The sequence below is a fragment of the Alexandromys fortis genome, unplaced genomic scaffold (assembly GCF_014885135.2).
Source record: "Alexandromys fortis isolate MF-2015 unplaced genomic scaffold, M_Fortis_MF-2015_v1.1 scaffold_86, whole genome shotgun sequence".
Taxonomy (NCBI): domain Eukaryota; kingdom Metazoa; phylum Chordata; class Mammalia; order Rodentia; family Cricetidae; genus Alexandromys; species Alexandromys fortis.
In genome coordinates, this window is record NW_026067965.1 from 2,547,339 (window position 1) to 2,567,296 (window position 19,958).

Consider the following 19,958-nt stretch of genomic DNA (forward strand, 5'->3'; position numbering starts at 1 on the left):
GAGACAAAGGAGATGGAGCCTGTGCTCTCTCTCTCTATGTAACAGTTTAGTAAAGACTCCCCTTGGTAGAAAAGACAGTACAGCTGGGTGCAGGGTTGCTCACCTTAACCCCAGCAATCAGGAGGTAGAGACAAGAAGAGCTCTTTGAGCTGGGCGGTGGTGGCGCACGCCTTTAATCCCAGCACTTGGGAGGCAGAGGCAGGCGGATCTTTGTGAGTTCAAGACCAGCCTGGTCTACAAGAGCTAGTTCCAGGACAGGCTCCAAAACCACAGAGAAACCCTGTCTCGAAAAAAACAAAAACAAAAACAAAAAAAAAAAAGAAGAGCTCTTTGAGTTCAAGACCAGCCTGGTCTACATAGCCAGTTCCAGGACAGCCAGAGCTACAAATAAATAATAAATAAATAAGCATATTTTACTTATACTTCTTACAGCCCGGAGGACTAAGGAAAGCAATATGTAGGTTCTTCTGGTGTCAGCACAGTGTGACTGGAATCACTGGAAGTCACTAGAATGAATGAGGGTTCTAAGTGGGGACTCTCACCAGATTTGTGTATTGAAAGAATCTCAGGCTGGAGTGAGGAAAGTGAAAAGTGGGGGGTGGCAGGCTGGAGAGATGGCTCAGTGGTTAAAAGCACCTGTGGCTCTTTAAGAGGATCCAGGTTTGATTTCCAGTACCCACATGCTGGCTCATGACTACCTCCGATTCCAGCTCCAGAGGATCTGATGCCCACTTTTGACTTCCTTGAACACCACACAAACATGCACACGATGCCCATGCATATATGCGGGCAAAACACTCACAACTGTGAAATAAAGAAATAAATAAACCTTTAAAAAAAAGAAAGAAAGAAAGAAAGAAAGAAAGAAAGAAAGAAAGAAAGAAAGAGATCTGAGTTGAGCAAGAGACAAGGGGAAATGTTAATTAGAGTTGAGTGGCTAGGCGTGAGGCCGGACTAAAGCAAGGCTGTTTAAACTGAAGCTCTCAACTGGGTCAGCTAACTGAATGTAGCATTCACAAAAAGTTTGGCAGCAGTAAAGGATTCTGAACCCAGAAAACCTGAAATGAATTCAAAATCAAGCACATAATGGAAGTGGGGAGTCCTGACCTGTCCTGCCTACTGTGACTTTCCTGCAGCTGTGACTCTAAACAGAACATCGCATGCTACAACTCTGACCTGATCACACCAGACACTGACACCGCCTGACACACTTTGGTGCACACTGGAGACTCTCCCTGGAGACTGGCATGCCATGAATCACAGCACTTTCAGTTGTACATACAAAAATCTCTGCTTTTACAGAAACATAATGGTTTAGTTACAGAACTGGGGACTCCTGACATGGTCCTACCCTTATTCTTCAGCATGGATCAAGTCAGTGTGTCTTTGGATGTAGTGTTACCCAAGCAAGCACATCCGTGTCATTCATATGCAAATTTACTTTAGTCCCGAAAGGTAACATTATTTGTGGTAAATATCTGGTTTTGTTATCTTATTTTTTTTGTTTTTTGTTTTTTTGTTTGTTTTTCGAGACAGGGTTTCTCTGTGGCTTTGGAGCCTGTCCTGGCACTAGCTCTGTAGACCAGGCTGGTCTCGAACTCACAGAGATCCGCCTGCCTCTGCCTCCCGAGTGCTGGGATTAAAGGCGTGCGCCACCATCGCCCGGCCTCTTGTTATTATTTTTATGTGTATGTGTGTATATATGCGTGTGAAGTATATGTGGTGTACATGCACATGTATGTGTGGGTGGGCATGCCAGCAAACTACAGGAAGGTATCCTCCGCCTTGTTCTTTGATGCAGGGTCTCTTACTGAACTGAGCTCACAGATTTCCTCTAGGCTGGCAGCCGCCATGCCCAGAGATTCTGCTCTCTCCATGCCCCCTCAGCGCTGGGTTAGAGGGGTGAACAGGACCATGTCTGGCTTTTACATGCATGCTGGGATCTGAACTCTAGTCTTCAGTGCCAGCACTCTTAATTGCTGAGTCATCTCTCCAGCCCCAAGGAACTGTTGTAATTTCTTTTGGATTGATTGCCAGTAAATGCTTGATGTGTGTGCCTGCTTTAGATTCCTGCAGACAGAGTCGTGTAAAAGTTTCTCAGGTGCCAAGCTGTGCTCAGTAGAAATGCTAAGATGTCCTGACCTACACTAGGGAGACGGGGGACATAAGTGCTTTCTTTCCTATTGCTTTGATCAAACATCTGAAAAAAAGCAATTTAAGCAGGGGATTATTTTAGCTCATAGGCTGAGGATGTATGTTGGGGAGATGTGATGGCAAGGGTTTGAGGTTGGACATAAGACAACCTCAGTCATGAAGCCAAGAAGATGAATGAATGGTGGGCTTCATATTCTCTCTCTCTCTCTCTCTCTCTCTCTCTCTCTCTCTCTCTCTCTCTCCCTCCCTCCCTCCCTCCCTCCCTCCCTCCCTCCCTCCCTCTTTCCTGCTGTAATTCTTTTAAATTTGTTACTTTTATTTTATGTATATGGGTGTTTTGCATGCATGCTTCTCTGTGAACCACACATGTGCTGGTGTCTGTGGAAACCCCTGAAACTGGAGTTACAGACACCTGTGAGCTGCCATGGGGGTGCTGGGAATAGAACCTGGGTCGTCTGGAAGAACAGTCAAAACTCCTATCCACTGAGATTTTTACAGCCCCCACTTTCTCCTTTTTATTCAGTCAGGTGCCCCCATCATGGGAAGTTGCCCCTTACACTTAGGATGGATCTTCCCGTGTCTATTAGAGCAATCTAAATATTCCCTCACAGACAAGCCTGCAGGTTTGGTGCTTTTTTTTTTTTTTTTTAGATTATTCTATATCCTACAAACTCACATTCAAGATTAACTGCACAAACTGGCTTTGGAAGGATTGATGAGGAATGAGAGCCTGGGCCGGAGTGAGCAGGGATGTATGAGATTCCTAGGAGGACAGAAGCACCGTTCTGAGGAAATTTACCGTTCAGTTATGGCTATGAGATTTGGAGTGAAAAAAGAAACTCTTCCCTTGACCCTCTCATGTGCCCAGAGACTGGGATGGGCTCAGTCCCCGTCCCCAGCTATCTGTATCTCCTGTGGCTTTGCTTCTGAGCCTTGAGAGGGAAACCAGAGCCTCCCACCTGGCCAGTGTCTAGTTACCGAGTTTCAGGGCGGGCCTTCTGGTGGCAGTGGGCATGACAAGCAGTCCCAGCTGGCTGCCAGCTTAGTACTCTCTTGGAGCTGGACCTGATGCCAGATGCAGCGATTCCTGCAGCTCCCCGGGACGGTAGTGAGGCCAGGGGCCAGTGGGGCTGAGCAGGAGGAGGCGTCCAGTCCTGTGCTTGGTCCTGAAGGGGGGCCCCCACCCTGGTACCAGGCCCTGAAGCCTGAGGAGCTTCGGTGGCTGCAGGCTCCTGAGGAAGACACGGCCCCAGAAACATCGATAGAAGGACCTTGCCCTGAGGTTGGCCAAGGCCAGACCCAGAGCCAGCCATTAAGGTACAGAACACCCTGCCTCTGCCCCCAGAGAACCGAGGTCAGGTAATGGGTGGCTGCTACTTTCAGCCCAGCTCCCTGTTTAACCTCCTTGGTAGAGTAGGATCAGACACATATTCAGGGTCCAGGCCTGAGGGGCTTCAGGTAGAGGTCACAGGACACCTGAGGGTTGAGAGTGTGACTAAGTGAGATAAACTCTGAGCGGAGGGAGAGGGTGAAACATTCAAGGCTTCAAGGCCCATCTTGACTGCCCTACCCCCAAGCCCTGGCTGGAGTAGGCTCGGGATAAGGTTTGGGGACAGAAACAAACACAATCCAAGTTTGAGCAGCCTCTCTGGGTGTGTTGACCGTAACTTGGGGAGGGAGCCCCAGGGGCCACTGAGGGGTGGGTGGATGTGTCTGATCCCAGGTTCATGTTTGATACACCGGAGGGCTCTAGCCACAGTCAGGAGAGTCTGCTAACCCCAGAGTAGGTCAGGGGTCAGGTCAGAATGAGTGCAGGGTAAAGGGATCCGACTGGGAGGTGAATATTTCATGATCTCAGGCACTGCTGCGTTCCTCTCCCTTCCTCTGCCTCCTGGGAACGGGAAGCCAGTGGGAGCAGTGGGAGCAAAACATGGGTGGGGTCCATCATGCTCAGGAGGAGAAAGGCCACCTCACTCCAAGAGGCATCGTGTGGGTTGTGGGCATTTGAAGATCAATTCTGCCAGCTCTGTTTTATACCCAGTGTCCCTCCCTTCGGCCAAGAGCCTAAAATGCATTACCAGTTTTGTGGCTGGGATGGCCTAGGGTGTGTGCTTTTGACAGGGGCCTGAGGCATTTGGGGCATGGCAAGGACACCCATGTGTGAAGCAGCCAGCTTCTAGGGAACACTGTCAGTTAAGGAGACTGGCCTGCTCTGTCCACTGCAGGCCATTGCCCTACCCCATACCACACCAGGCTGGGCCTCAGGCGGTCAGAGGATCTCGTCATCTGACTTGAAGTCCCCTGGCCATCCTGGTGAATGAGCCTGGAGTAACCAAATCTGTCAAGGTTGTCCGTGTATTGTATATGGCTGTGGTGACTCTAAGGGGCCTGTGTATGTCTATAGGGTAGCATGGGGAACATGGAGTGGTCTCTTACGGCATATATCTATACGTGTGTAGGTGAAATGTGTCTGGGGGTTTGTGCCTTGAGAGTGCTTCTGTGGAAGGACGCAGTATTGTTTTGTATTTGTGTGAGCATGTGTGTTTCCCCGGGGCTTGTGGGTATGTGTCTGCAGTTTCACGTATGTGATTATGTGTGTCTGTGAGGGGTGTGTGTGGGATATGGCTCTATCTCTGGGGTACAGGTAGACCCACAGGAGTGGACACGTGAGTGGTACATGTGGGCGGTACTCATATGTGAGTTAAACATGGAGTGTCTATTTGAGGGGTACAACAGTGAGTACTGAGACGTGGGGAAAGCTGGTACCCACCTCTGTCAGCTCCCAAGACTCTAAGTTATGCCAGTGACTCAGTGGAATTGTTTGTGCTTCTGCCCGCACCTCAGCTGAACACCCCTGAGTGACTGGTAGCCAGGTCTGTGTCTGGGAGTGTTGTGTGACAAGAACAGATACAGATTCACTCCAGATGTGGCACCAGAGACAGACTAAAGAAACAATCCTACCTAAGTCCAGCTCAGTGAGCCAGGGAATTCCAGGAGTATGGGTGAACAGCTACCCACAAAGGTAGCTGGGGCATCGAAAAATCCAGTCCAGCATGGGCGACAGCTCCCAAAAGCTGTGTCCCTGGAGATCCCTGCATATTTCTGAGTGGGCTTGTGGAAGAGTCTCCTCTCCAAGATGGCTACCTCTGCGCAATTACAGGATGGGGCCTGGTGAATCCCATTTCCTGATCTTATAAGTTTCATATACTTCCTGAGTCTTACGGAGCCTGCCATCAGGAAGTACAGTTTCTTTAAGGAATAACTCCCCTTATGGTAGTGAGAGGGACAAAGTGTTTGTCTTATGGTCTTTGCTTTAAGAGCACCAAATTTTTTTTGGTGTTGGGGGCACCCAGGAAAGGGTACCTTGAGCTAACACGTGCAGGGCTGGATGCGTTCTGCCCATCATCTGCCAGCTAGCAAGGGCCTCTGTGTTCTAAAAGGCATCCTTTTTCTACTTTGCTTTTCTATCAAAAATCTTTTCCGAAAAGACATTTCCCATGTACATACGCATGTGTTGACTTGGGTGTACGACAATGCTCATGTGTGTGTCATGCACACGTGCATATGGAGGCTGGGTGAGGAACGAAGCTTCCTAAAGTTCTTGGGACATGGGTTTCTTAGTGCTCCTGCCCCTCCTCATTTTTTCTGTTAGGCTCACACACATGACTGGGACATGTGTAAAGGAGATTCTCTTTCTCATGATGTAGGCTGCTGATTTCTCTGTCTCAAGAGCAGACACATTGGCCCCTCTCCTAGGACTGGACGTTGTACCTTAATAAATGGCTACCCAATGCTAACTGACAGGATTGACTTTGGACATGAGGCCACCCATGGAATCTTTGGGAGTTGTCTGGTTCTTGGATTCATTTTGGTCCGTAAGGCCTAGACCTGCAAACATGTTTGACGTGGGGAAAGAGCATCATACTCTTCTTTTGTGTGTGTGTGTGTGTGTGTGTACAGGGGCACTATGCAGGTGCACATGTGTGTGGGTGCCAGACACCTACCCTGTGTCCCTCAGGAACCACCCACCTTGTTTAATTGAGGCAAGGCCTCGCCCACTGGTTGCTGGCTCTGACTGTTTTGATGAGGTGGACTAGCGATCAAGCCCCAGAGATCCTCCAGTTTCTGCCTCCCGGGTACTGGAATTACAAGCAGTTGCCACTGTGCCCTGCTTTTAATGAATGCTGGGAAGCAATCTCAGGTCCCCACGCTCGCATGAAAAGCACATAACGACACATCTCCCTAGTCTCCTACCCTTGTTTGATACCCAGTTCCTCTCCCTCGGTTCTTCCCATCTGTCGAGCTAGGCCTTATCTTTCTACCCCAACCTTTCCTTTGTCCCTTGGCTCTCTGAATTTTGCTGTTGTTGTTTGACTGGTTTGGGTTTTGAGACAGGGTCTCACTGTGCAGTGATGGCTGGCCTGGAACTCATAGAGATCCACTTGCCTCTGACTCCTGGGTGAGGATTAAATGTGTGTCCCATCATGACTGGTTTAGTTTTCTATGGTCAAAGTAAGAAAGAACCACAAGCTGGGTTACTGATTGGGAACAGGGTCTCCTGGGCCTCCTGTCTCCTATTCCTGAGCCTGGATGTGCCACTGCGCACAGTTCAGGTGGGGGTCAAACCCAGAACTCTGTGCAGCTAAGCAAGCACCCTAACAGCTGAGCTTCATCTCAGATCCTAGAATAGAAACTTTCTGTTTCAGCTCAGAAGGCCTAGAGTCTATAACGAAGGTGTTAGTGTCTTAGCTAGGGTTTCTACTGCTGTGAAGAGACACCATGATCATGGCAACTCTTACAAAGAAAACATCTAATTGAAGGTGGCTTGCTTACACTTTCATGAAGGCGTGGCAGTGTGCAGGCAGACAGGCTGAAGCCCAGAGAGCTACATCTTGTAAGAAACAGGAAATCAACTGTCACACCGAATGAAGTTTCAGAAAAGAGACCTCAAAGCCCTCCCCCACAGTGACACATTTCCTCCAACAAGGCCACGCCTCCCAGTAGTGCCCTCCCTTTGGGGACCATTTTCCTTCAAACCACCCCAGTTAGTTAGCAAGGTCATGCTCCCTAGAAACCCAGTGGGGAATCCTTCTGGCTTGCTGGCTATCTTCATTTGTTGGCTTACAGATGTAAATCTTCAGTCCTGTGTCTTTACAGTGTTTCCTTTGTGACTCGCCTTTTTTAATGGGATTCCAGGGGATCTGGGTGTGGTGGTGTAGGCTAGTGATCTTAGCACTCCAGGAGCTGAGACAGGAGAATCATCAGGCTGAGGTAAGAGTCCAGCCTGGGCTATAAAGCAAGATCTGTCCCAAATGAACTAACAACAACAACAACAACAAAGGCAGGAGACTTATTGAACTAGGGAGCCACCCAACTGTGGCTTTGTTTAATCTCAGTACAGGTCGTCCCCACCTTGATGATGGTTGCACCTGTGAGCGTTCGAGGTGCTGTGAAAGTGGTGTGCATTCTACAGAAAGTACTTGGAGTTTTGTTCTTTTCCCAGGCTGGTCATGTGCAGTGTGATACTTTAGTGTTGTGCCTGTGTATCAGCTAATATAAGCCTTCTGGCAACATTGAAGATAATCCAGGCTATTCTGTGATGTTTGGCTGTTGAAGTGTATTAAATATATTTTCATATTGATACGCTCACTTTATAGTGGGTTTATGGGGACACAATGCCACCATAAACCAAGAAACATCTGTCATTCCATCTTTATATATATGGGGGTATGTGTGTGTGTGTGTGTGTCTGGAAGTCAGAGGTCATCCTTGGGCTTCATTCCTCAGGAGCCATCACCTGATTTTTTTTTTTTTCAGACAGGGTCTCTCACTAGGACCTGAGGCTCACACCTTAGCCAGACTGGCTGCCCCGTGAGCCCCAGGAAGTTCCCGTCTTCACCTCCCCAGTGCTGGGATTATAGGCACTTTCCACTCCACTCAGCTTTTTATGTGGGCTCTGGAGAGTGAACAGGCTCCTAGGCTTTCGGAGCCAACACTTCAGTAATTGAGCTATCTTCCCAGCTCACACCCTTGACAAATCGATTTCCAAAAATTCTAAGGTGCTGGGAGTTAGCATTTCAACATCCTTTCTTTTAGCCAGTGAACACAATCCAGCCCATAACAGTGGCTGGCCCACAAGTCTCTCCTGAACCCCTAATCTGGAGCTTACCCATTTCCACTCCCTGCCTGTATCCCCTGGCTCTGGTCCCTCCTTGGACTGGACTTAACCTGAGTCCTACCTGGACACTGGTGGTGATTCATGCCCACCCTGCTCCTTATCTGACCCTCTGTGCCTCCCACCAGGCACGATGACCTGAAAGAGATGTTGGACACCAATAAAGATTCCCTCAAGCTGGAGGCCATGAAGAGGATTGTGGCAGTAAGAGGGGTTTCCCCTGGGTGATGGGAGTGGCTGTCCCAGAGCAATGACCCTGGGTATGTATCAGGCTTTGCCCTAACCAATGCTCCGCCCCTCCCCTTTTATTTTCCTCTCTGATCCTAACACACAGATGATTGCCCGGGGGAAGAACGCCTCAGACCTGTTCCCTGCCGTGGTGAAGAATGTAGCCTGTAAGAACATAGAGGTGAGCACCGTCCACAGATGGGCTCCCATCCCAACCCAGGACTGAACTCAAGCTGGGCTGAGGGCAAGGAAGGAAACTATTTAACCCTTGGGGGACTGACCTGCTCAAGCTGTCCCTGTCCTTATGTCCCTGAACTGGATGTCAATCAGGGTAGAGGGCTGGGGACACACTTAAGGCTGCTGTCTCCTACTGGACGAACTTGACCCATGAACCATAGCTGCATGCATGGGTGGTTATGGCATCCGGGCGGTGAAGGTGCTACCCCCTGCTGGGACACCAGCCAGGACACCTGCTCTCTCCTAGGTGAAGAAGCTTGTCTACGTGTACCTGGTCCGATACGCTGAGGAGCAGCAGGACCTAGCCCTTCTGTCCATCTCTACCTTCCAGCGTGGCCTAAAGGTCAGAGGTCTGCATGGGGGCCTGTGCGTCATTGGAACTATATCCATGAATGTCGGGTAGGCTCTGGAGAGGTCTTCCTACTTGCTACAGCAGGAAAAGTCAGGTTCAGAGGAGAGCAAAGGACCAGTGAAGCCTACGCAGGTAGAAGCCAGACTTAGAAAGAACTTGGGATAGGAGCTAGGTGCCCAGAGCCCATGTTACTGCCCCCTGAGATGCCTGTGTGGCTATAAGTGGACAACAGACTGGATCTTTTGTAAAGAAGAAAGGGTGGCAGGAGAGATGACTCAGCAGCTCTTCCAGAGGACCCGGGTTTATTTCCTAGCAACCACATGGCAGCTCACAACTGCCTGAGAGTCCGTCCACCTCCAGGGAATCCGGCACCCTCGCACAGACATACACCAATGCGCATACAATAAAATAAAGGTTTATCCATCTCACAGCCCTGGAAGCTGGAAGGTCCACAGCTATGAGGAGGGCACATCGGGCGAGGGCTTTTGGCTCTTCAGAGTCCCAAGGTGACACAGGGTGAGAGGGACACATAGGAGAGACAGAGCCATTCTTAAGGCATTAATCTGCCCATCCAGAGCCCTCCAGACACAGTCACTTCTTAAAGGTCCCCCCTCCCAAAGTTGGTCTTAATACCTCCGGGTAGGGATTACGTCTCAACTTAAGTTTTAGTGGGTTTATTTTTATTATTTTAATATATATATTTATTTACTATAGATACGGTACTGTCTGCATGTGCACCTACAGGCCAGAAGAGGGCACCAGATCTCATTACAGATGGTTGCTGGGAATTGAACTCAGGCCCTCTGGAGGAGCAGCCTGTGCTCTTAACGGCCGAGCCATCTCTCCAGCCCCCTTAGTAGGTTTATTTTTTAAAAGTAGGCTGCCTTCAGTATGAATCACTTGAGCCCCTGATAGTGGAGACTCTCGGTCCTTACCTCTCCCGATAGAGGGACATGAATTGTAACTCACGTCAGAGACTTGGCAGACACATGGCAGTCTGCCAGGGAGAATTCTGATGGCAGGAGCCTCTCACAGCAAATATTCAACTGAACTAACTAATCTTTAAATTATTTCTAACTTTAATTCCTATGAGATTGTGGATTTATAATTGTCTCTTCTCACTATTACAATTTTACAAAAACATGATGTGTTGAAATCAGAATGGTGTCAAGTAAAATACTGGTATTACCTACCTAACCATGCATTACCTGTTTAATTTAATGGTGTGTATTTAAATGAACTAATTTGCTTTTTTTTAAAATCCATTGTACAAAAAGAAATAAAAAGAAGGTACTTAAAACCAGGCTGCAAAATGTTCAAATAATATTTAGGGCTTGTAGGCTCTAGTATCTCAACCATGCACTTACTGGATTGTGTTAAAAATGGACATAGTTATATTCCAACAAATATTTATTTAAAAAAAATAGGCAGCTAGTAGAACTGTCCTGAGGTCTGTGCCTAGCAGTCTTTGCTGTTGAACGTCTCCGACACATTGCCAGTAATCGGGACCACACTTCTTCGTAAAGCCATATGCCCCACCTCTTACCCTAACTTTAGACAATTACAATGGCTCTCGTGTTTGTTTCTTAACCATTATATTATATTGAAACTTACACTGAAACTTCTATAGCTATAATTCTGTTGTTGTTGTTGTTTGTTGACTTTTGAGACAGGGTTTGTCTGTGAAACCGTTCTGGCTGTCCAGGAACTTTGTAGACCAGGCTGGCCTTGAATTCACAGAGATCAGCCTGCCTCTGCCTCCTGAGCGCTGGGATTAAAGGCGTGCACCACAACTGCCTGGCTTATAATTTTAAAAAAAATGGGTTTTAAGTATAATCAAGACACTGGGTTGAGTCACCAGAATTCAAAAGAATATTCCATGTTCATAGAAGACCTAATCAATGTCATGTTATACCAGCACAAGCACTGTTTATCACACAGCCAAAGTCTCCTGCGTATCTCCCATACTTTTCACAAGTATATGTGTATTATTTTTTAAAATCATGTTTTTAATCTACTTTTTTTGTGTGTGCAAGTATGTGTCGAGGTCAGATCTCTTTCCACCATGTGGATCCCAGGGATGGAACTCAAGTGTTTGGTGGCGAGTGCTTTACTCCTCTGAGCCATCTCACTAAACCACGTTTATTCTTTTATTGCTTAGTTATGCATTCCTAAATGATGAAATACTTTTTTAAACGGACTCATAATATAAACAGAGTTTTCTTGTTTTGATTACTGGGTTTGGGCCTGTCTGGGCCATTGTGTATGCCTGGGTTCTCTTTTCATCAGCTAGCCTGAAGCCATGTTTTTTGTTTTTCTTTTCTATTTCTGTTCAGCACTTCTCTGTCAACCCTGTGGGTGGCAAACAGATAATCTAGACTTCTTCTGTCATTCCGTCTCTGTGGGTGACCCCTGGGATCGCCTGTGAAATACTATGTTTTATTTATTTCACAGAGTCTCTAGTCCAGGATCCAGTGCCCTACTGGGCTTGAACCTAGGCCCTCCAACCTCCAACTTGCTAGACAAGCATTCTGCCAGTGTGCTACATCCTCAGCACACACACACACACACACACACACACCACCCTTTTCCTTTCGGTGTCTTGAGACAGGGCCTTGCTTGAACTTACTCTGCAGTACAGGCTAGCCTGGAACTCCCAATTCTTCTTCAGTCTGCTGAGTGTTCAGGCTCTAAACGTGCACAATCACATCAGGCTCATGGGCTTTTTATTTCTGTTTACTTTAGGACACAGTTTTGCTATGTTTCCCAGGGTGGCCTCAAACATCCAGTCCCGCCTCGGTTTCTCTGGTAACTGGGACTTTATGCACACACCACCACACCCAGTGCAAAGCTCTGAATTTTAATTTTGTCCCTTAACTTTGTGTTTTCCTCCGTGTATCTTCCTTTGTATTAAAACTGAGAGTTTATCTGAGCCAGGGCATCAGCTTGGAGTGTGTGGCATGTATTGTTTCCAGGATATCCATGTTTTGTTAATAAATCTTTCCTAGCTAGGTTTTATTAAATTATGGATAATAGAACTGTATAGTCACTCAGTATTTTTCTGTCTTACTTTGGAAGATCCTGAAAGCAAGGAGAAAAAAACTGTAACACCCTTCATGTGTTAAAACTTTATGTAATTCATGTGTAAAAAAACTTTAACACACCTTCATGTGGCTATGATGACAGAGATAAAACAGGCCCAAATTCTGCTCCTAAAATGCTCACATGATTATGTGAACCCAGAGGCCTGTATCGAGGGTGGCAATGCAGGAAGTGTTATGAGAGATTCCCAGAATGCCTTGCTGAAATCAAGAGTCACAGTGTTCATATCTACCAGTTTAATTTCCTCCTCCAAATTGAAAACAGTTGGGGTTTTTTTGTGCCTATGATTGTTTTCAAAAGAAAAATGGTAAAATAAAGCAGGCCAGTTTCTTAAAAAAAATGAATTTATTTTTTTTCACTTATTTTACATCCTGGCTGCAGCTTCCCCCTCTGTTCTCTCCTCCAACCCTCCTTCTGCCCCCCCCATTCACTCCTCCATTTCTATTCAGAAAAGGGCAGGCCTCCCATGAATATTAACAAAATATGGTGTATCAACTTGCAGTAAGATTCATATATAAGGCTGGGCTAGGCAACCCAGTATGAGGAACAGGGTCCCAAAAGCCAGTAAAAAAGAGTCAGAAGCCGGGTGATGGTGGCGCATGCCTTTAATCCCAGCACTCGGGAGGCAGAGGCAGGCAGATCTCTGTGAGTTCGAGGCCAGCCTGGTCTACAGAGCTAGTTACAGGACAGGCTCCAAAGCCACAGAGGAACCCTGTCTCAAAAACAAAAAAAGAAAGAAAGAAAAGAAAAGAAAAAAAAGAGTCAGAGACAGCCCCTGCTCCCACTGTTGGGAATCCCACAAGAGGACCAAGCTACAGAACTGTCACATATATGCAGAGTGCCCACGTCAGTCCCATGCAGGCTCCCTGGTTGTCAGTTCAGTCTCTGTGAGTTATGTCACCTATGAACCCAGGTTAGTTGATTCTGGAGTTTTCCTTGACACCACCCCACCCCATCCCACACCCCCAGCTCCTGCTACCCTTCCTCCCCCTCTTCTCCAGGATTCCCAGAGCTCCACCTAGTGTTGGGCTGTGGGTCTGCATCTCTTCCCATCAGTTGCTGGATGCAGCATCTCTGATGACAACCTGGCTAGGCATCCATCTGGTCACAGGAGATGTCAGTTCAGGCCCTGTATCTGCTGTTGCTAGGAGTCTCAGCTGGGGTCAGCAGGCCAGATTGTAATGGCTGACGTGATGCGATGTGTCTAAGAAAACACAGGCTCCTGCTTTTGAAATCACACCACAAAAACTCAGTTCCAAAATTTTGCTGGACATTACCGTCATTTTCACACCTGGTTTTGCGGCTCGCCTTCTCCAGTTGGGCAATCAGGGTGACATCTGTCTTCCTCTACTGTTGTTGTCTACCATTCTGCAGGGTTAGTGTCTGTTTACAGCATGGCTCTCAAACTTCCTACTGCTGTGACCCTTCAACACGGTTCCTCATGTTGTACTGACCCCAACCATAAAATTATCTCCATTGCTACTGCATAACTGTAACTTTGCTACTGTTACGAATCATAATGTAAACATTTGCTCTGTAGGATATCTGATGTGTGACCCGTCTGAGATATTCAACACCCCAAAGTGGTTGTGACCCACAGGTTGAGAACCCCTCCCTGGTTACTCCCACTGTGGGGAGATAGTGCTTAGATCTGAGATTATAGCAGGAGAGTGCATGCTGTTAGCAGGCCTGTATGGGATCATCTGAGCAGGAGAAGCCTACTCATGGGTTTTACATATTAGAGAAGGGCAACTTTTGATAGGTGTGGCAAGGTGAACTGTGGGACCAGCAGACTGCATTTCCCGGCAGGCGCTGCGGGTGTAGACAGATGCTGACTCCTGAGAAAGAGTGTTGAAATGTTCTACCCTTTCCCAAACCAAGCTGCTCCGTGTCAGGGTTTAGCACCCTGAGCCAAGAGGTGGTCCCCCCCCCCAAAAGAGTTTTGTTTGCCAAAGCTTTTCCTGGTGAGAGACAACACACACACACACACACACACACACACACACACACACACACCTGCTCACTCCAGATAGGGAGCCCACAAGTGACCAAAGTATGGACACCAAAGTCCAACTGTGTGAACCAATGAGTTTTACTGGGTCACCTACAAGAGTATGGATGACGGGTCACTTACAGGAGCACAAATGACCTAAGTCAGCTGCATCACCAAGGACCCCAGCATGGGTGACAGCTCACAAAGTTGGAAACCTGGAGCACAGTGCACAGCCCTGCAGGCAGCTCAGCAGGTGCGAGAATGTCCTTTCCAAGCAGCTCTGGTCTAAGCCTCTTCCAGGCAGCTGAGCAGTTTCTGCTTTTCCCAGGCTTGGCTGAGAGTCTACTTTGCAGCTTAGCTCCTCTGATCCTGGCAGCTTCTCTTAGACTGAGCCAGCTCTCAGCTTGGACTATTTACTAGGATAGAGAATCTGGTCAGTTTCAGGGTCTTCTTGAATATTTGGCGCTTCTCTGCAGAGTGGAATGTTTCAATCTCAGAAGAATCTGTTTCAGGACACCAAGGTTCCTAACACAAGCCAGCATCCCCCCCCCCCCCCCCCCCCCCCCCCCCCCCCCCCCCGCAGGGATGCAAGATCTGGTAGTAGGCAGGAATAGTGTCTTGTCTTCCCATTAGGGGACCTAATGCCCTCTCGGGCCTTTGTCTCCACTTCTGTCCTTAGGATCCCAACCAGCTGATCCGTGCCAGTGCCCTCCGTGTCCTCTCTAGCATCCGTGTGCCCATCATAGTACCCATCATGATGCTAGCCATCAAGGAAGCGGCCTCGGACATGTCCCCCTACGTTCGGAAAACAGCTGCTCATGCCATCCCCAAACTGTACAGGTCTGCCCCGCCCTTGCCCTTCGTCCTCCAGGGTTCTCAGTTCCCAAGCCCCCAAGCTCACCCATGACCTTACCGCCATGCTGCAGGCTGCTACTCGGCTGGAGTAAGACAGTTTAGGGATCCGGCAAACAGGGCGAAGGTGGGGGCTCACGTCTCTTGATGAGTGGGCGAGTGGGCCTGTGTGCCCGAGGATTGCCTGGCTGGGGACGCTGTTGGGAAGCCCGAGGACAGGAAGGGACATCTTCCCCGCCATTGTTTCTCCCTCAGTTTGGACTCTGATCAGAAGGACCAGCTGATAGAAGTCATTGAGAAACTTCTGGCAGACAAGACCACGGTGAGTGTATTATGGGAAGACAGGACAGAAGCTGGTTCTAGTTCCTCTGCCTTTCCCTTTCACAACCTCTTACCTTGCCTCCCCAGCTGGTGGCGGGCAGTGTAGTGATGGCCTTTGAGGAGGTCTGTCCGGAGCGCATTGACCTGATTCACAAAAACTACCGGAAGCTCTGCAACCTACTCATTGACGTGGAGGAGTGGGGCCAAGTCGTGATCATCAGCATGCTCACGCGCTATGCGCGCACACAGTTCTTGAGTCCCACGCAGAACGTGAGTTCTAGGATCCAGTCCGGCGGAGGGGAGGGAAGTCACCCCGGGAAGGCGCCCACAGACCCAGCCGTGTCCTTTGCAGGAGTCCTTGCTGGAGGAGAACCCCGAGAAGGCCTTCTATGGCTCCGAGGAGGACGAGGCCAAAGGTCCGGGTTCGGAGGAGGCAGCCACGGCCGCGCTGCCGGCTCGGAAGCCATATGTTATGGATCCGGATCACCGGCTGCTGCTGCGCAACACCAAGCCGCTGCTGCAGAGCCGCAGCGCCGCCGTGGTCATGGCGGTGGCACAGCTTTACTTCCACCTGGCGCCCAAGGCTGAGGTGGGCGTCATCGCCAAGGCGCTGGTACGCCTGCTGCGCAGCCACAGGTGCGGGAAACCCCGCCCCTCGGCTGCCCGAGCCCATGCTCATCCCTCCCCCCCCCCATTCCTTCCTCCCTACTCTTTGGCCAACCTGGCTTCCCCGACCCACCTCCCCTCGCCCCAATTGAGGGGTTCAGAACCCTCTGACCCATCCTCTCCACAGCGAGGTGCAGTATGTAGTGCTCCAGAATGTGGCCACCATGTCCATCAAGCGCCGGGTGAGCATGCTTCAAGACCCGCTCGGAATCCTGCGGGCTCTGTGGGAGCTGTTGGGACAGAGGGTGGGAGCATGGAGGACCAGGGAATTGGGGTGGGATGAAGAGGGTTGTCGATAAAGGTAGGGGGGGGTTAACCCTGTGTGCAGGGTATAGGTTTTCAAGACCCCAAACGCAAACCAGAAGCAGGATTTAGACCCTGAAGGGACGACGGGGAGGCGGGTGCCCAGTGAGAAAAAATAAGTCTGAGTTAAGGTGGATGGAGGAGGTGGGGGCAAGGATGAGCATTTTGAGGTTTTATGGGACATGGGGCCTGTGCTGGGAGGGGCAGGTGTGTCTGAGGCAAAGCTAGGGCTGTGGTGGAGATTTCCAGGAATGCTCTCTTTCTCCAGGGTATGTTTGAACCCTACCTGAAGAGCTTCTACATTAGGTCCACGGACCCCACCCAGATCAAAATCCTGAAGGTGAGTGCTGGACAGTGTGCATGGCCCCGGATTCCTGCTCGCCTGGTTGAATGCCAGCTGGGCTGACTCATGCTGGCCACATTGGTGCCGGCCTCTTTCTGGAGCTGAGCACATCTCCAGGTGCTTGCTTAGGTGGTGGGGGACTGCCTCTGGTTTGGGTCATGGGACAAAACTTCTGGGGAGATGCAGCACACAGGCCTGCTCATCCCAGAGAGGGACCCCACGACAAATCAAGGTACAGATGCCACCAGAGTCCACTTGGGTGAATCAGTGCGTTTTACTGGGTCACCGACAAGAGTATGGGTGAGGGATCACTTGCAGGAGCACCAATGGCAGCTGCATCACCAAGGTCCACCACAGCATGGGTGACAGCTCACAAAGCTGGGAACAGGAAGCATAGTGCACAGCCCTGCAGGCAGCTCAACAGATGGGAGAATGTCCTTTCCAAGTGACTCTGGTCTAAACCTCTTCCAGGCAGCTGCACGGTTTCTGCTTCTCCCAGGCAGCTGGGCTGGTCTCAGAGTCTTTGCAGCTTGGCTTGGCTGAGACTCTACTTTGCAGCTTAGCTCCTCTGATCCTGGCAGCTTCTCTTAGATGGAGAGGGACTCTGAGCGTGTATGTTTACTCTGCTAGGGAGGGCCTAGTGAATCCTGTTTCAGAATCTTCTTGAAGATGTCGTGAGTTGTTTACCTGCCTGCTTCAGGAGCTTCCTGCAGGATGCAATGTTTCAATCCTGGAGGAAACGGTTACAGCACTGTTTCCATGTGCACCAGACACTTCCCAGAAAGACTTTATTTTCATAATCACCCCTAAAGTGTGTATTGTTTCCATTTTATATTTTTTAAAAACCGTAGGCTCCAGGCAGTGGTGTTGCTCCCGACTGCACCCGGGAGTGCTGCCGTGCTTTCTTCCCCTCTCGGTTTCCTGTCTCTCACACCCCAGCCCCTTCCGACTTCCCAGCACACGTGCTCCGACAGGGATAGTGTTGACAGCTGCATTTCCATCCCACTCCCATCCTATTACGTCAATCAAACAGTGGCGAACTTTCCTATCTCTGTTCCTAGATCTAGGAACTCAAGGGACCTGGGTATTTGTCTAGTATGCACAAGACTCTGGGTTTGATCCCCAGCACCCCATAAACAGGGTGAGGTAGCACATATCTGTAACCCTGGCACTCGGGTGGTAGAAGCAGAAGCATCAAGAGTTCAAGATCATTCTTGGCCACATATCGAGGTCAAGGCCAACTTAGGCTGCTTGAGATGTTGTCTCAAAACAAAACAACAAACAGGTATAGATCCAGGGGTTCAAGGTGAAGCAAATGAGTCAGAGACTCTGCTTTTGTTGAGCTTATAGTCCTGTGGAGGGGGAGGCAGTAAGCAGCTAATCACAAGACAGTCGCAAAAATACATCAATGAAATGTGTCGAGAAGAGCGCACAGAGATAGAAATAGGGGGCGTTAGGGCTGGAGAGGTGTCTCAGCTGTTAAGAGCACTGGCTGCTCTTCCAGAGGACCAGGGTTCCATTCCAAGCACCCACAACGAATGCGCATGTCCACTTGTACAACTCTAATTTCACAGAATCCAGTGCCCTCTTCTGGCCTCTGCAGGTATTGCATGCACAAGGTACATAGATAAAACAGCATTCGCAGAAAATAAATTTTTAAAAAAATATTCAGAATTAGAATAGTGCCACCATCCTTTGAATCAAGGAAGATTTCCTTGATAAGGTCAGGTGAACCGAGACCTGGTATATGAAGGCGAATTCCCTAAGTTAATGCAGGGTCAGACAAGGGAAGACCTGCTCCATGCTCATGGTTTGCCAAGACTCGGAGACAGGAAGCAGGAAGAATGGGCCAGGTCTTTCAGAGACTGGCAAGTCATCCCTGCTTCCTATCCTTAAAGGAATGGCTCTCTACGGAGGGAGGAGGTGACATGGTCCTACTTCATCGCTTCTTTGTCAGGGACTTCATTGAGGAGGCACATTGATCCTCTTGTGTATTTCCACGTCACTGAGCATGTGCAGAACTCCCCTGAGTATTGCCTTCTAGTCTATAAAGTCTGTACAGTAAAAGCCCAGACAACCTGCTGGCCACACTGGCCACTTTGTGCCTCTCTGCCTCTCCCTGCAGCTGGAAGTGCTGACCAACCTGGCCAATGAGACCAACATCCCCACCGTTCTACGGGAATTCCAGGTACAAGCCATGGGCTCACCTACATCCAGCAGCCCTGGGCGAGGTGCCCAGCAGATTCTTATTACCCAGTGAGAGTTGGCCTGATGGGTCTCACCTTCAGCAAGAGCCCAAAGCTGCAGAAACTGTGGCCTTAGGTCCCCCTTCCAGTACCTTCTGTTGGCTTAGGGCTGAGCACTCCCCTGATGTGGTTTGGTGATATCATAGTCCTCCAAGACTTAATCTCTGGCATGATGAGTTATAAAATGAGGGGTCACAGTCTTAGTCCACTGGAAGGTCATCCTTAAGCCCTTCGCTGTGGGGTCACTACTTACTGGATGTCACTGTGTCCTGGTATCCCACAGACCTACATCCGCAGCATGGACAAAGACTTTGTGGCAGCCACCATCCAGGCCATTGGACGATGTGCGACGAACATAGGCCGAGTCCGCGACACCTGCCTCAATGGCTTGGTACAGCTTCTGTCCAACCGCGATGGTCAGTGTTTGCCTGGAGAAGTGCTTGGCCTTGGCGGTGTATGTGTGTGTGCTTGAATGTCTGACCCCGCTGGCCAGTGGGTATTCCCTTGTGTGTCTTGGTACAACGTCCGTCTGCTCCGGTTAGTGTCCAGGTATTGCTGTAACTGGAGGGCTGCTTGAGACATGCAGGGAGCTGAGGAAGAGGATGGCCAAGGGCATTGCAGGTGTGCCTGTCCGCCTTGGTGCAGCCATTCGACTGCTGTGGGGCTCACGTTCTCATTCTTATTCCCTAGAGCTTGTGGTCGCAGAGTCCGTGGTGGTCATTAAGAAGCTGCTGCAGATGCAGCCAGCGCAGCACGGGGAAATCATCAAACACTTGGCAAAGCTCACAGACAACATCCAGGTGAGGGAGCAACGCCACGTTCTCAGCCTGCCCCAACGTGGTCCCCGTGGTTTCTTTTTAAAGAGTTATTGTGCTTTTAAAGTGTGTGTGTGTGTGTGTGTGTGTGTGCGTGCGTGCGTGCGTGTGTGTGTGTGTGTGTGTGTGTGTGTGTGTGTGTGTGTGTAGAGGCCAGGCCAGAGGCTTCAG

At 49.5% G+C, this 19,958-nt stretch overlaps 1 protein-coding gene across 1 annotated transcript in view; it reads left to right on the top strand.

The window, feature by feature from the left end:
- Nucleotides 1-19,958, top strand: part of Ap3b2 (adaptor related protein complex 3 subunit beta 2) — a 35,321-nt gene that overhangs the window by 2,372 nt on the left and 12,991 nt on the right. Inside the window, exons 2-13 of the mRNA XM_050154117.1 lie at nucleotides 8,458-8,533; nucleotides 8,664-8,738; nucleotides 9,042-9,137; nucleotides 14,921-15,081; nucleotides 15,349-15,415; nucleotides 15,502-15,684; nucleotides 15,767-16,050; nucleotides 16,208-16,262; nucleotides 16,652-16,723; nucleotides 18,852-18,914; nucleotides 19,256-19,388; nucleotides 19,663-19,772. Of these exons, the coding sequence (XP_050010074.1) occupies nucleotides 8,458-8,533; nucleotides 8,664-8,738; nucleotides 9,042-9,137; nucleotides 14,921-15,081; nucleotides 15,349-15,415; nucleotides 15,502-15,684; nucleotides 15,767-16,050; nucleotides 16,208-16,262; nucleotides 16,652-16,723; nucleotides 18,852-18,914; nucleotides 19,256-19,388; nucleotides 19,663-19,772 (1,375 nt within the window). The remainder of the gene's footprint in view (nucleotides 1-8,457; nucleotides 8,534-8,663; nucleotides 8,739-9,041; nucleotides 9,138-14,920; nucleotides 15,082-15,348; nucleotides 15,416-15,501; nucleotides 15,685-15,766; nucleotides 16,051-16,207; nucleotides 16,263-16,651; nucleotides 16,724-18,851; nucleotides 18,915-19,255; nucleotides 19,389-19,662; nucleotides 19,773-19,958) is intronic.